The sequence below is a fragment of the Dendropsophus ebraccatus genome, chromosome 13 (assembly GCF_027789765.1).
Source record: "Dendropsophus ebraccatus isolate aDenEbr1 chromosome 13, aDenEbr1.pat, whole genome shotgun sequence".
In the NCBI taxonomy this organism is placed as follows: domain Eukaryota; kingdom Metazoa; phylum Chordata; class Amphibia; order Anura; family Hylidae; genus Dendropsophus; species Dendropsophus ebraccatus.
Genome location: NC_091466.1, coordinates 18201645 through 18215089, shown reverse-complemented (window position 1 = coordinate 18215089; position 13445 = coordinate 18201645). Strand labels below are relative to the sequence as shown.

At 44.4% G+C, this 13445-nt stretch overlaps 1 protein-coding gene across 3 annotated transcripts in view; it reads right to left on the bottom strand.

The window, feature by feature from the left end:
- FUT8 (fucosyltransferase 8) overlaps positions 1 to 13445 on the bottom strand; it is a 128264-nt gene that overhangs the window by 54186 nt on the left and 60633 nt on the right. For all 3 annotated transcript variants that reach the window (XM_069950389.1, XM_069950390.1, XM_069950391.1), the window contains exons 4-5: positions 3240 to 3358; positions 118 to 286 (exon numbers count right to left, since the gene is read on the bottom strand). In XM_069950389.1, coding sequence (XP_069806490.1) covers positions 118 to 286; positions 3240 to 3358 — 288 coding nt within the window. The remainder of the gene's footprint in view (positions 1 to 117; positions 287 to 3239; positions 3359 to 13445) is intronic.

Here is a 13445-nt window from a genome sequence, read left to right as displayed (position 1 = left end):
CTGTGCCAATTCCACCAGAGCTAAGGTTTCAAGCAGAGAATTTTCCTCTTCAATTCCTCCCGTACTTACCCTCCCATAGAGGAACATGTACAAACATATATATAAAAACACACATACCTTTGCTGATCACCCATGTCAATCAGTAATTCATCTACACGTCTTTGGAGTTCATTTCGGTCCAAATGTTTCAATTTCTTTAGCTCACTTTGGACAAAATACCAGAATTCCTTGGCTCCATTATCTATGGCCCTTCTTAAGATTTCATGATCTTTCCCCATGCCAGTCACTAAAGTAAAAAAAAAAAAAAAAGTCAGCACTGAGGCCATGTTCAGAAGACGAATTTTACAAGCAGATTCCAATGTGGATTTAAGTCCAAGTAAAATCCCTATGAAATCTGCATTCCATTCATTTCAATTATTTTTTTTTTCTGCCATGGAGTCTTACATTTTTTTTTTTTAAATCAACTAGTGTCAGAAAGTTATATAGATTCGTAATTTACTTCTATTTACTAAACTCTCGTCTTCCAGCACTTATCAGCTGCTGTATGTCCTGCAGGAAGGGGTGTATTCTTTCCAGTCTGACACAGTGATCTCTGCTGCCAGCTCTGTCCCCATAGAAAGCCTCTCCTGCTCTGGACAGTTCCTGACATGAACAGAGGTGGCAGCAGAGAGCACTGTGTCAGACTGGAAAAAATACTTCACATCCTGCATGACATACAGACGCTGATAAGTACTGGAAGATTTGAGATTTTTAAATGGAAGTAAAACTACAAATCTATATAACTTTCTGATAACAGTTGATTTGAAAAAAAAAAAAAAAAAAAATTTTTTACTGGAGTACGCCTTTAAGAACAAACAACCTCTTATAACACCTTCTCACTTTTAGGTCCAAGATGAGTTTAGAACAATCAGATTTTTGATACAGCAGCGCTCCACTTCTGCTGCATTAACATAAATATACCACATAATACCGACCACCACTAGAGGGAGCTCACTGCACACTAGTATACATTAACCCTTATAAAAACAGTATGACATGCTTCCTCTAGTTGTGGCTGCAGGTAACCATGTAATACTAACAGTATAATATTCTACCTCCAGTCGCGGTTGCAGGATGGTTTTATATCAATGTAGGACATGAACTCACGGAGGACGCTGAATAAGTCACATTGGTCTGACTACACACAAATGTTACCAAACTACAATCTGAAGGCTGATCTCAGAGTCTGTGGTCATAGACGCAGCACACCGTGTACCTGTGATCTATAGAGGCATTGTATGTTTATGGAACACGCCTTGATATGTGTCATTTATTATTTGTGATCAGGCCTGAATAAGGCAGATGTGCGTGGGTGTATGCGGCGGATAAGGGAGTATCACCCTGTAATCTCCACTCACTATGTATCCTGCACTATGGAATATGCTGGAGCTATATCCATAACCTACATAGACCACAGGAAGAGACTATTTATAACCGAGCGCTCGTTTCCTGAGCTCACCCACAGGAAGTGCAGAGGAGCAGAGACTACTACAGAGAGGACTGGAGCCTCAGCACACACACGGCCATTGGTCAGCCCAAGGCCATCACCAGGACTTTGTTCAGCCTTGCATTGAGCATAGCCCAACAGGCTTTACAAGTCTTGAGAGTGACTGTCAGGTTGTGGGGCTGCCTCAGCAGTGATGCCCATGTCCCTAAAGTTACAAAGACAGTACCCCCCCCCCAATCGGTGGTATAGCTTTAGCTGTGGAACTGAAAGGGTTAACAGCTGGGACTTGTGTATTCCACACCCCACAGTTGCAGTATTGCCTTTTAGGGTCCTTTTGAATGTAACAATCTTTATCCGTCCGCAGACTCAAGTGATTGGTACATGAGGTATATGAGCAAGATCGGTGCTTGTGTGCGATGCCTTTAGACGGCACAACTAATCCAGCGGCCAGGCCGCACAAACAATCACTGTTATCGTTTGTGCAGACATCTATCTATTGCTATGGGCCGCACATCCCATTTACACAAGGGTGGATATTTTAAGTGTCACTGTCGTTTCATTTTTTTTATGCAGAAATCAATAGTCCAGGCGATTTTAAGAAACTTGGCAATTGGGTTTATTAGGCAAATCTGCCATTATCTGCATTCAAAAAGACTTTCCCCAGGCCCCCCCCCCCCCTTTCCCCACTCACTGCTCATTATGAGGAAATCTCGACTGGTTTACATCAGTCGCCCTGTGTAACCTATGGAGAGGGGAGGGGGAGGAGGGAGATTAGTCACCAGCAGAGAGCAGAGAACAAAGGGTTACACAGTGTGAAAGCCGCTATTCAGAGGTCAGTGCTGACTTCAGAGGAGATAGCCCGGTGATGTAGCTGTAAATTAACTCTTTGTTGTCCTGTTTTGGTGCCTCATCTCCCTTCACCCCTCCCCTCTCCATAGGGAACAATGAAGACAGGGGGGAGAGCTTCAAACTGCTTTTCCATGATAAAAATGCATTTTTCGGCTAATAACCAAATTACAAAGTTTCTTTGTATCGCCTGGACTATTGATATCAGCAAAGAAAAATTGAAACGACAGTGACACTTTAGACCTGCCCAAAAGATGCGATCGGCCGAGGATTGGGCATTTTCCAGCTCATAAGCCGATTGCTGTAACTTTTACACGGACTGATCGGCCTAAGGAACGTTTCTAGCGACACTCCTGGCCGATAACTGGCTCATGTAAGAGCGCATTTAGGCTCTTTCCGGACTGTGTTGTGCAGGGTCCCTTAAAAAGGTATAGGTCAGGTGTGACAAGAGCGCTACAGGCTAATGTCTATGCATTGCGGCGTGAGACCTACCATGCCTCCTTCATGTAATATTGGCAAGAGATGTGGATGTAGCTGAACATGCTGTGGGCCCTCAGGCACTGCAGATGTATCACCCTGGTATGATAACTAATAAAACGTCCCTGTCATTATAAAAAGAATGTCTGACATGTTACAGAGAGATGGTCGTGGTTAGTGTTTAGACCCCCTGATTTCTATATAGTGCTGGAAGAAGCACACTGCTGAGAGCTTCTCTCCCCAGCATCCCTTGATATCAGCATCTGTACACAAGATGAGCTCAATAGATGAGATGATGGATATCGCAGGGAGTCAGGGGAGAAGTTCTCAGCTGTGCTCTTCTCCCAACCATATCTAGAGATCCTGACCAATCAGACGTCACTTTTCAATATAAAAAAAAAAAAAGTGCCTAGAACTAGATCCATCTTACCAGAACTGCTAGACTGCTGCTTATACATCTCTATCTGTTCTTTGGCCTTTAAAAGTTGCTCTTCTAATGCCCGTATCCTTCCGGCTGCAGCTCCTTGCTCCACTGGGCCTTCAGGTATCCTACAAATCAACAAAAAGCGCATATCAGTAATACCAGAGATCCACACACAGTAAAAGACTGATAGCATGAAATAAATCACAAGATTATGGCGAAATCTGAAGGAAAACTGCTGGGAAGACACAGGCAAGAACACTTGTTTCAGTCTTCCCATACACGTGCATGCCCCGCTCGGCTGAGCATGCACGTTACTCTGGCGGTGGCTTATTTCCCCTCGGGATAAAAAGGATTGGGCATATTAGAATATAGCTGAATTTTATATGTGAGCACAAAGAGGAGATCTCTATAAAAGAGGATACAAGCCACTCGTATGACCACAGAAATCAATAGAGGGAGTGCTCGGGTATAATACATAGAGAATGCTGCCTTCATTGTGCCCAGAGAGCTTATAAAGAGTCATATGAGAAGGGAAAGACGTAGGAGAGGTTTCTATGGCAGTTCAGTAGCCCACTGAGACCACAACAGTATAATCTAGCTGGCACCTTCTGTGCACCACGTCTAGGACGGTGTAATAACACAAGGACGGGTTCGTTGGTGCATGGAGATGATATCAGTCATCACCTTCCCTCTAAGTGTCGCTTCCTTTCTCTGTCTTTCAGCCGCTTAATGTTTCCTCCCGGAATGAACGTCTGAACTCTGTTTGCCGAGAGCAATTGTGGAGCCGACAAACAAAAACTAAATAAAGCGACTGCTTCATCTCTAGACCGAAAGGTTCCAGAGGACGTCTCCGCTTTATTAGAAAGGGCTTGTCTGCTCTAATAAAAAAATATAGCCTACTGACAAAGTGTGATTTAATAGAGAGTCAGACATTAGAGGTCGGCCCTTCTGGAGGACCTGACAGTCACCGATCTCACAGAAAACGGTGTAATGCTTTATTCAACCCGTGGGGGTGCTGTGGGGAAATTAAATGCTTCCTGTCAGCATTGCTCGAAGACTTAGGGCCCTATTCCACCAGACGATTATCGTTCAGATTATCGTTAAATCGTTTGAATCTAAACGATAATCGTTCGGTTGAAATGCAGTTAACGATTAACGACCGAACGAGAAGTCGTTGATCGCTTTATAAGACCTGGACCTATTTTTATCGTTGCTCGTTCACAAAACGTTCGCATTGAATAAGACATCGTTCGGTCGTTCGCAATAGACACAAACGCAATAGCGAAGAAATAGCGAAGAAAAACGATCGCAATTACGATCATAAGTAACGATTATCGTTCCATGGAAATGAGTGAACGTTTTCAGGTCTTTCGCAATAGCGGTCGTTTGAGATCGTTAATGATTATGCGAACGATAATCGTCCGGTGGAAAAGGGCCCTTAAGGTCCTATTCCACAGAGTGATAATCGACCCGATTCGGCCAATTATCGCTTCATGGAATAGAGACAACGATCAGCCGACGATCGTGTCAACGGCTGATCGTTTATTTAGGTTCAAACCTAAAATCATCAGGCACCAACCGTGGAATAGCGATGTGCGGCGGGTGACTGACAATCTCACAAGCTCCATGCTTTACCTAAGCATGTTTCAGGGCTTCTCCTGAGCTCCTCCTTCCTCCTGGTCCCGTGCACAGCAGCAGCTCTGGTGCGGCGTCTTAGCTGACAGACCGCTCAGCCAATCACTGGCCAGGACCGCCGCGGTCAGTGATTGGCTGAGCGGTCTGTCAGCTCAGACAGGCCGCACAGAAGCTGCTGCTGCGCGCCGAACCAGGAGGAAGAAGGAGCGCAGGAGAAGATCTGCAACATGCTTAGGTAATGTATGGTGTTTAAACAAGGGCTGCAAGGACATCGGTAAAGATGTCCCTGCAGCCCTCGCTAAACGATTATCGGGCAGTGTAATAGGCCCAGTTCACATTATTGATCGGGCCCCCATCGGCCCGTGGAATAGGACCCTTAGGTGTCAAGGCAGTGCGGATTATTGTGACTACTTTATACAAATAATCAAAATTCAAGTTTGTTAGTGTTCGTCCAAACCTGAACTCTTGCCATTTGTTTAACAGTGGTTGAAGAAGTTAGATAGAGCCCTAAGGCTGCCTAGAAAACATAGATTTCAGGCATAGGCAGTACTCATGGATTCCAGGACTCCCTAGGGCTGCACCTAACTTTTTCAGCCACAGGTATTCAAACGGCAAGAGTTCAGGTTTGGACAAACACGAACGTACTCAGATGCAAAGGATAGACCAGACACAAGGAGGTGGATCACCAAGGAGAGCTCATATACCTCATGTACCAAGACAGGATGTACCTAGTGGTACCTAGTGACCACCGACTGATGGTAGGGAAAAAGTATAGGAGCCTGGAACTAGATTCTCCCCCCCCCCCATCCGGGTGGGGTGGGGGTTTATTAGGTCTTCAGGTATTAGGTTTTCACCCAGGTCCCGTGATCGCGTTGTCTGGGTGCAGATAGAGGGACAGATGCCCAGAAAGCATCTTTTTGCTGCAATAATACTCTGATCGCATAATCTGAAGGGTTAAACTACAAGGATGGCAGGTTTCCTAGCTCCTGGAAGTCCTTCTGTCCTGCAACAGCCGAGCTCCCACAACATCTGGCACAGGAGACGACTATTCCTGCCCTGACAATGCTGTGCTGTACTGTGGTTATAAGGGGGTTAATCAGCATATATATATATATATATATATATATATATATACACACATACACACCCAGCAGGTGGGATGATATCAGATGGCATCATTACTTATAATTACGCTGTTCTGCCAATGCTATTATACATAGTAGCAGGGACAGAGCTAACATGGCAGAGAGCAGTAGTCATGTCATTGGTGCATGAACACTGTTACGGACCTTACGCCTTATAGCGACACCTGTCAAGCACCATATTCTTTCCTAAAACCAATACATCTAAGAGGCAAACCATTGGGCTGAACTCACGAGTCTCTCATGATATGGTAATGATATATAATGTGGCGTACCCACGGTGGTCTGGTTGACTCTATTGGGCCGAATAAAGTCTTCTGACAACTAGATTTGGTCCTGAAAAGGGTTTTAAAGTATTGGTCCTGAAAAGGGTTTTAAAGTATGTGTGAGACCTTGACCATTCTGGTAGCCAGCTTGATGGGTTCCATACAGCTTGACAGAAAACAATCCAAAAATATGAGATGCCAGAGGCAAATGAGTAGTTGCATCGGGAACCCGTCTCAGCGGATTTGTCCGGCAATTAACAAGGCCATTTCCAGTCCTATTAGTGTATTTAGCAACCCCGACACCAAGCGGGCAATATACACAAAATCAATGTCTTCGAGTGAAAATGAAACTGAATCTTTATAGCCATAAAAAGCAAACCTATTAGATGGAATAACTACGGAGGACTGAGAGAATTACATATGGCAAGAGGTATCATCCGGGGCACCGGGGATGCTGGTCTCTTATCTCTGGATGAAGCTACGGCTGAACGCCACTTACAAAAAGCCATTCTAGTCTGCGGCGGAGAATTAATTCCGAGTCTTAGAATAAAAGTAACCTCTAGATTAGTGCGGCTGCGATCAATTTTAATTGTGCTCAGTAGCTAGGAGGAAAAAAAAAATCAAAACTCATTACGGACTCGTAGACTACAAATTAGGTAACATGGCAACATATTCATCGAATGGAGGGGGAGGGGGGCCCGCGGTAAACAGTCTACTTTGCTTCAGATCAGATTCATAAGGAATGAGACCAAAGGAATCATAGGGCAGAAGTGATGGGTTAAGGAATACAGAACTGTGGGTGCCTAAGACTGGCAACACCAGGTGCCTCTTATTCCCTCTACAGACCTATCTGTGCCCATCAGTCCTATCTATGTTTAAAGGGGTATTAGACTCAAACATAACTTTTCACATGTTGCTGCCCATGGTGAGACTAACAATTCCTTCCATACTTGATACTTGTTATTATCTATTCAGTCTCCTTCCCCCAGTTTTGAGCTGCTGCTTTCTGCTGAAGACACAGAAATCTGTCTCCCCCTCCTCCACCCTCCTGTCTGAGACGCTGATGTAAACAAGTCCCTGACTGGCTTTATCTGTAACATTGTAACTTCTTTGTAATGCTGGGAGGGTTTTTCTGAAGTCAAGTTGCTGATGAACTCACTGTGATTAATCCTCCCAGCATTACAAAGAAACTACAATGTTGCAGATACAGCCTGTCAGGGACTTGTTTACATCAGACGTCTCAGAAGGGAGGGGGGAGAGACAGAGAGAGAGAGAGAAGCTCACACACAGATTTTTGTGTTTTCAGCAGAAAGCAGTAGCTCAGAAGTGGGAGAAGGAGACTGAATAGATTACAACAAGTATGGAAGGAATTGTTAGTCTCACCATGGGCAGCAACATATGAAAAGTTATGTTTGAGTGGAGTACTCTTTTAAACATTAAAGAACTGCAAAAAGGACAGTTCCCAAATATATAGTTCTTATCAAGAAATTGTCCTCCCTGCCAGAGGGAGCGCTCCAGGGAACGTGACCAAGTCTGCTGAAGCCATGTCTGTATCACCACCATTTGAATAAGACTAAATACAAAGAATATGGGGATCCATCCAGCGCCCCTATAACAACACAAGTAGTATTGTCATTAGGACAGTTTTGGACACGAAGGGGGAGGGGGACGCACGGCTGTAATATGGAAGCAAAACTGGTCCCATTACTCTTTGCTGAAACCACACTAAGGAATTTGTAGACCTCGGGCCTGTAAAATGATTCCTCGATACAGGATAAGTGTGGATAATGTATACCTTGTGGCCTAATAAGCCAGACACTAATGCCGCTCATACAAAGATGAAGGTTGTCACTATGTGCCGATGCTGGTGGGACTGGCCAACCATGTCATGTGTATGGCGATGGGATTCAGAGAAAAAGAAGGTATGAGCATGGTGTTATTAGGCAAGATAGTAGGTGCCTGGCAGCGGCTTATTCCTTTAGTCAAGCATTAGAACACATGCTCGTATACTGAAGGAGGACTAGCTGTCAGCTATGGATAATACCGCTACCACTGTGTTCATCTCCTGGAGCAGCGGAAGATGTTATGCGTGCAATGTACATGACATTACTTCTACCTCTATGACGATATCATATAGCCTGGGTAAATGCACTCCAGTAAGTATTTTTGTGCAGCAAACCAGTGTGAACAGTGCCTTAAAGGGTATAGGCCAGTGTAATCCTACATATCCTGTTGCTTAACTGGCTGTTTCTGGCTTCCGGACCACGTCTGATGCAGCAACTACATAGGAGGAGGTCAGGAAGGTCCCTAGATCTTGAGAAGGGGCCAGATAGGAACACCCCTTTAAGTGGGGCTGAGCTGCAATACCAAAAACAGACCACACTTAAAAGGAGGCGCTGTTCCCGGAAGAAAGCAGCCACGTTTTCCTTATCCCACATGTCCCCCTTTTTTAAAACAAATCTCTGTCTCCTGAATCCAGCAATAAAAAGTTGAAATCTCCCAGATAAAAAGAATAAGCGAACAATGTAACATATTAGGGAAGCTATTCACATTCTTCTGTCGTCGCCTAAAACGACTTGATAATTCTTTTCAGCTCCCCTTAAAACCCCGGCGCAACGCTACAAAGCCCAAACTTCCTATCGACAAAACAGCTTTGAACTCCCTATCATAGAGGAGACATTTGTGGAAAATCCTCCAGCTTCTTTGTGAACCGGAGAAGAACGTGGCCGTCTTAACGTTGCGAGCTTTAGACGGAGAATAAATCCAATTTCTTGTTCCTGAATAATCTTTTCTAATGTTTCGTGCTCATTAAAAATTACATGAAGGACATTGGCAGTCAATTAGAGAAGACTCCGTCGAAAGGTCAGAGAAGAAGAAGGGGAAAAAAAGAAAAAAAAAAAAGAATTGGCTAGGTACTCGAGCAAGAAGATTTCCCTAAAGGAAACCTTTATTAAGAGACGCGCAATGAACACGGAGAATTAGATGGAAAATTTTCATAATGAGGAAAAAAAAAAAAAAAAAAACACTTAAAGGAAAACTAAAGTGAAAAACAGCTGTTGCATCTGTTCTCAGTGTGTATACAGGAAACACGTCGGGAGTGTGCCTTAGTGCACTGCATACTGATGAAGAGGCCCAGGCTCTCGCCACATACTTACCACTACACCCAATGGTCTGATGGTGATTTCTGTGTATAGTAAACCTGTTGGGCTGTGGGAGGTCATACTTACCATCTTACTAGCCAACATACACCTTCGTATGAAAGCAATGACATGAGTAACTATATTGGCATAGAGTATGCGGACCATTGACTCCCACTAAAATTTTTTGCAAGCGATATGGTTTTATTTTTCCAGTATTTTTATGTGCTTTCTGCTGAAGATACAAAAATCTGTGTGTGAGCTTCTCTCACCGTATCCCCCCTCCCTGCTGAGACAGCTGATGTAAACAAGCCCCTATCTGCAACATTATAGCTTCTTTGTAATGCCAGGAAGGATAATCACAGTGAGTTGACCTAACAATAACCCTCCCAGCATTACAAAGAAGCTACAAAGTTGCAGATAAATTCTGCCAGGGACTTGTTTACATCATCTGTCTCAGAAGGGAGGGGGGAGGAGGGGGAGACAGAGAGAAAAGCTCACATACAGATTTTTGTGTCTTCAGCAGAAAGCAGCAGCTCAGGACTGGGGGAAGGAGACTGAACAGATAATAACAAGTATAGATGGAATTGTTAGTCTCACCATGGGCAACAATATATCAAAAGTTATGTTTGAGTGGAATACTGCTTTAACATACCATTGGTGCTTAGGGCCTGTAAACATGTATAAGTATAAAATAGGGGAAAACTTGTACACCTCTGACATGCCCAAAAAAACATGAGACACGAATGGACTCAAAGCCCTTTTACACAGGCCAATTATTGGCAACGAGTGTTCCTAGAAACGTTCATTCGTCCGATATTCAGCCAGTGTCACTGATCGGCCAAGGAACGGGAAAACGCATCTTTTGAGTGGCACTGAAAATGTATACCTATCCGAAGCACATCTCCCTGTGTAAATAGCGGATGTGTGTGTCTGATAGCAATATATTTAAATGGCCGCAATAACAATGCAGTGATGGTTTGGGTAGCCCGGCCACTCGATTAATCGTGCCTTGTAAAAGGCACTGCAAACAAGTACCGATCTCGCAGACTAGTGCTCAATTATGGAGTTAGGGGCTGTATAACCACAGTTGGTTAGCTTAAAGTGACTCTGTACCCACAATCTGCCCCCCCCCCCCCGCCCCCCCCCCCCCCCCCCCCCCCGCCCCCCCGCAAACCGCTTGTACCTTCAGATAGCTGCTTTTAATCCAAGATCTGTCCTGGGGTCCATTCAGCAGGTTAAGCAGTTATTGTGCCAGCCTAATGCACAGTCATACTAGGCTACGGCCGTAGGGCACAGGGCTGCAAGTTTAAAAGTTGTTTTTTAGGACAATAACTGCAATCACCTGCCGAACGGACCCCAGGACAGATCTTGGATTAAAAACAGCTATCCGAAGGTACAAGTGGTTTGGGGGGGGGGGGGGGGGGGGAGGGGGGTCAGATTGTGGGTACAGAGGCACTTTAAGAAAGTTTGGCGTTTTTTTAAAAAACAGCATCCTCTGGGGGGATTGATCGAAATTACTAACTTACCTCTCCTCAGTGCCCATGGTGAGCAGCGGCCGCAGGACCCCCTCCCGGAAGTAATTTTCCCCCGGGTTGTGATGACATCAGTTATCAGTCCAATCAGTGACTGGCTGAGCAGATAGTCCATCAGCCAGGTCATGGCATGGACACCCCAGAGATCCCAGAAGAGGTCCCACGGCCAGTCAGTCCGCTCACCACGGGCACGAGAGGTAAGTTTGTAATTGTGATCAATCCCCCACACACACACACACGTACACACAGAATGCCAGGTTTTAGAAAACGCCATACTTCTCCTTTAATAGCGATTAATCTAGCACTGCAAATTCTTCACGCCTGTGGACAGCCGAAGATCTGTAAACGCCTAAGGACCCTAACCAAGAAAGATTAGAAAAACATGGCCACTTTCTTCTAGAAACAGCACCCCTCTTGTCTCCAGTTTGGGTTGGGGTTATGCAACTGAGTGCCATTAAAGAGAATAAGCCCAATTGCAAAACCAAACCCCAACTGGAGACAGGAGTCTTGCTTTTCCTGGAAGAAAGCGGCCATGTTTTTCTAATGCTGGATAACCCCTTTAAGACTCAAATAAACTTACTTCCTTCTTAAACCTTATACCAAAGAGTAGATAAGGCCAGAAGAGAACAGGGAGACAGACAAGAATGCTGGGCCTCCCACAGGGAGAGACAAGCAGCTGCACTTGTATCTAACTTATCTGGAAGAAAAACAGCCATATAATCTAGCATAAAAAACTGTAAAAAGCTTAAACAAGATGTAAAGAACAACACTATCTAAAATGACCTATTCCGAAACTTTTTTCACAAAGAGGTGTGTCATTTTAGATAGTTTTAAGTTTTGGCTATATTTACACTAAACTACTGTAATTGTAGTGTCATTTTTGTGCAGATTTTTGTCAAAATTCGATTTTTAATGAAAGTTAATTATTTAAAAAAATAATAATAAAAAGAAGGAATATGTAAAATTACTAGAACGCTATAGTCAGGGGTGGGCACCCACCAGTCATATGCGGGGCCCCTGAAGGCTCTGGGCCAGAAACAACTCCTATGTCTGCCGAGAGCTGCACAGATTAATAGGCACTTAACATGAAACTTGAAGCTGTTTCCTCTAAGAAAAAGCTCAGACAAGCAGAACCCGTCCACCGGCAATATAGCTATAATAACCAGAAACTAGAACGGGCTTATTTTTAGATTTTTGTGATTACCCAGAGACTGTCAGGAAGGCGGCTGCAGGTGGCAGGCTACAAGGCCGGAAGCGTCGCTATAGGTGTATCTGAATATTAAGTATAAATACGTTTAATGGGCAGCACACTGGTCACCTGATCATCTAAAGCGCTTGGTTTCATGTTATTCGGAAAAGTTTCGGAATTCAGAACTTCTTACACCTATTAAAACCATAGGAGGAGGCGATTCCATCACTCGCAGCCGACACCAAACGCTTTTTCCACAGGCTGCTTCTCAGCTGAATAAGGACTTATAGGACTGCTTGTTTCCCATAATGTAGAAGACCAGTACCCAAGATACTCTAGTTCGTTGGTCGATCCCATCTTTTGTGTGGACTGTATGAATGTACTATCCCGTGGTTGTTCGTGAGCAAACCAAAAAAATAATTAAAGGGGTACTCCAGGCTGGGGGTCTTTTTTGCCTATGGCCGGGACGTCATTGCCCTCATCCACCTCCTCCCCGGTTCAAGCGCCGTGTCCCGGATCACGCCGCTCCAGCCACTTCCTGGTCACTGACGAGGGTTTAAGACGTGACGTTTCAAGTCCGCTCAGCCAGTCAGTGGCAGAGGTGGGATCCATGGCCATTATGTTCCAGAGACAGCACCACTCTTGTCTTCAGTTATAGTGCAGGTTTCATCAAAGTGAATGGAGCTTAAAAGGGGTATTGCGGTGAAAATGTTTTTCTTTCAAAATAGACTAATTTCGGAAAGTTAATATAGATTTGTAATTTACTTATATTTAAAAATCTCCAGTCTTTCAGTACTTTTCAATGCTGTATGTCCTGCAGGAAGTGGTGTATTCTCTCCAGTCTGGCACAGTGCTCTCTGCTGCCACCTCAGTCCTGACAGAAACTATCCAAAAGCCGGAAAAGTTTTCTATGGGGATTTTCTGTTCCTGACATGGACAGAGGTGGCAGCAGAGAGCACGGCGTCAGACTGGAAAGAATACACACCTTCCTGCAGGACATACAGCAGCTGATAAATACTGGAAGACTGGAGATTTTTAAATAGAAGTAAATTACAAAGCTATATAACTTTCTGACACCAGTTGATTTTAAAGAAAAAAAGTAATCGCTCGAGTACCCCTTTAATAGCAAACCACATCTGAACTGGAGACAAGAGCTGTGTTTTCGATGGAAGAAAGCGGCCATGTTTTTGTAGCACTGGATAATCCTTTTAGAGGGTTTGTCAGGGTTTATACTATTGATGGCCTATCCACAATGTCTGATTGGCAGGGTGCTGAATAACGGTATCACCACAATCTGCTGTTCAGAGT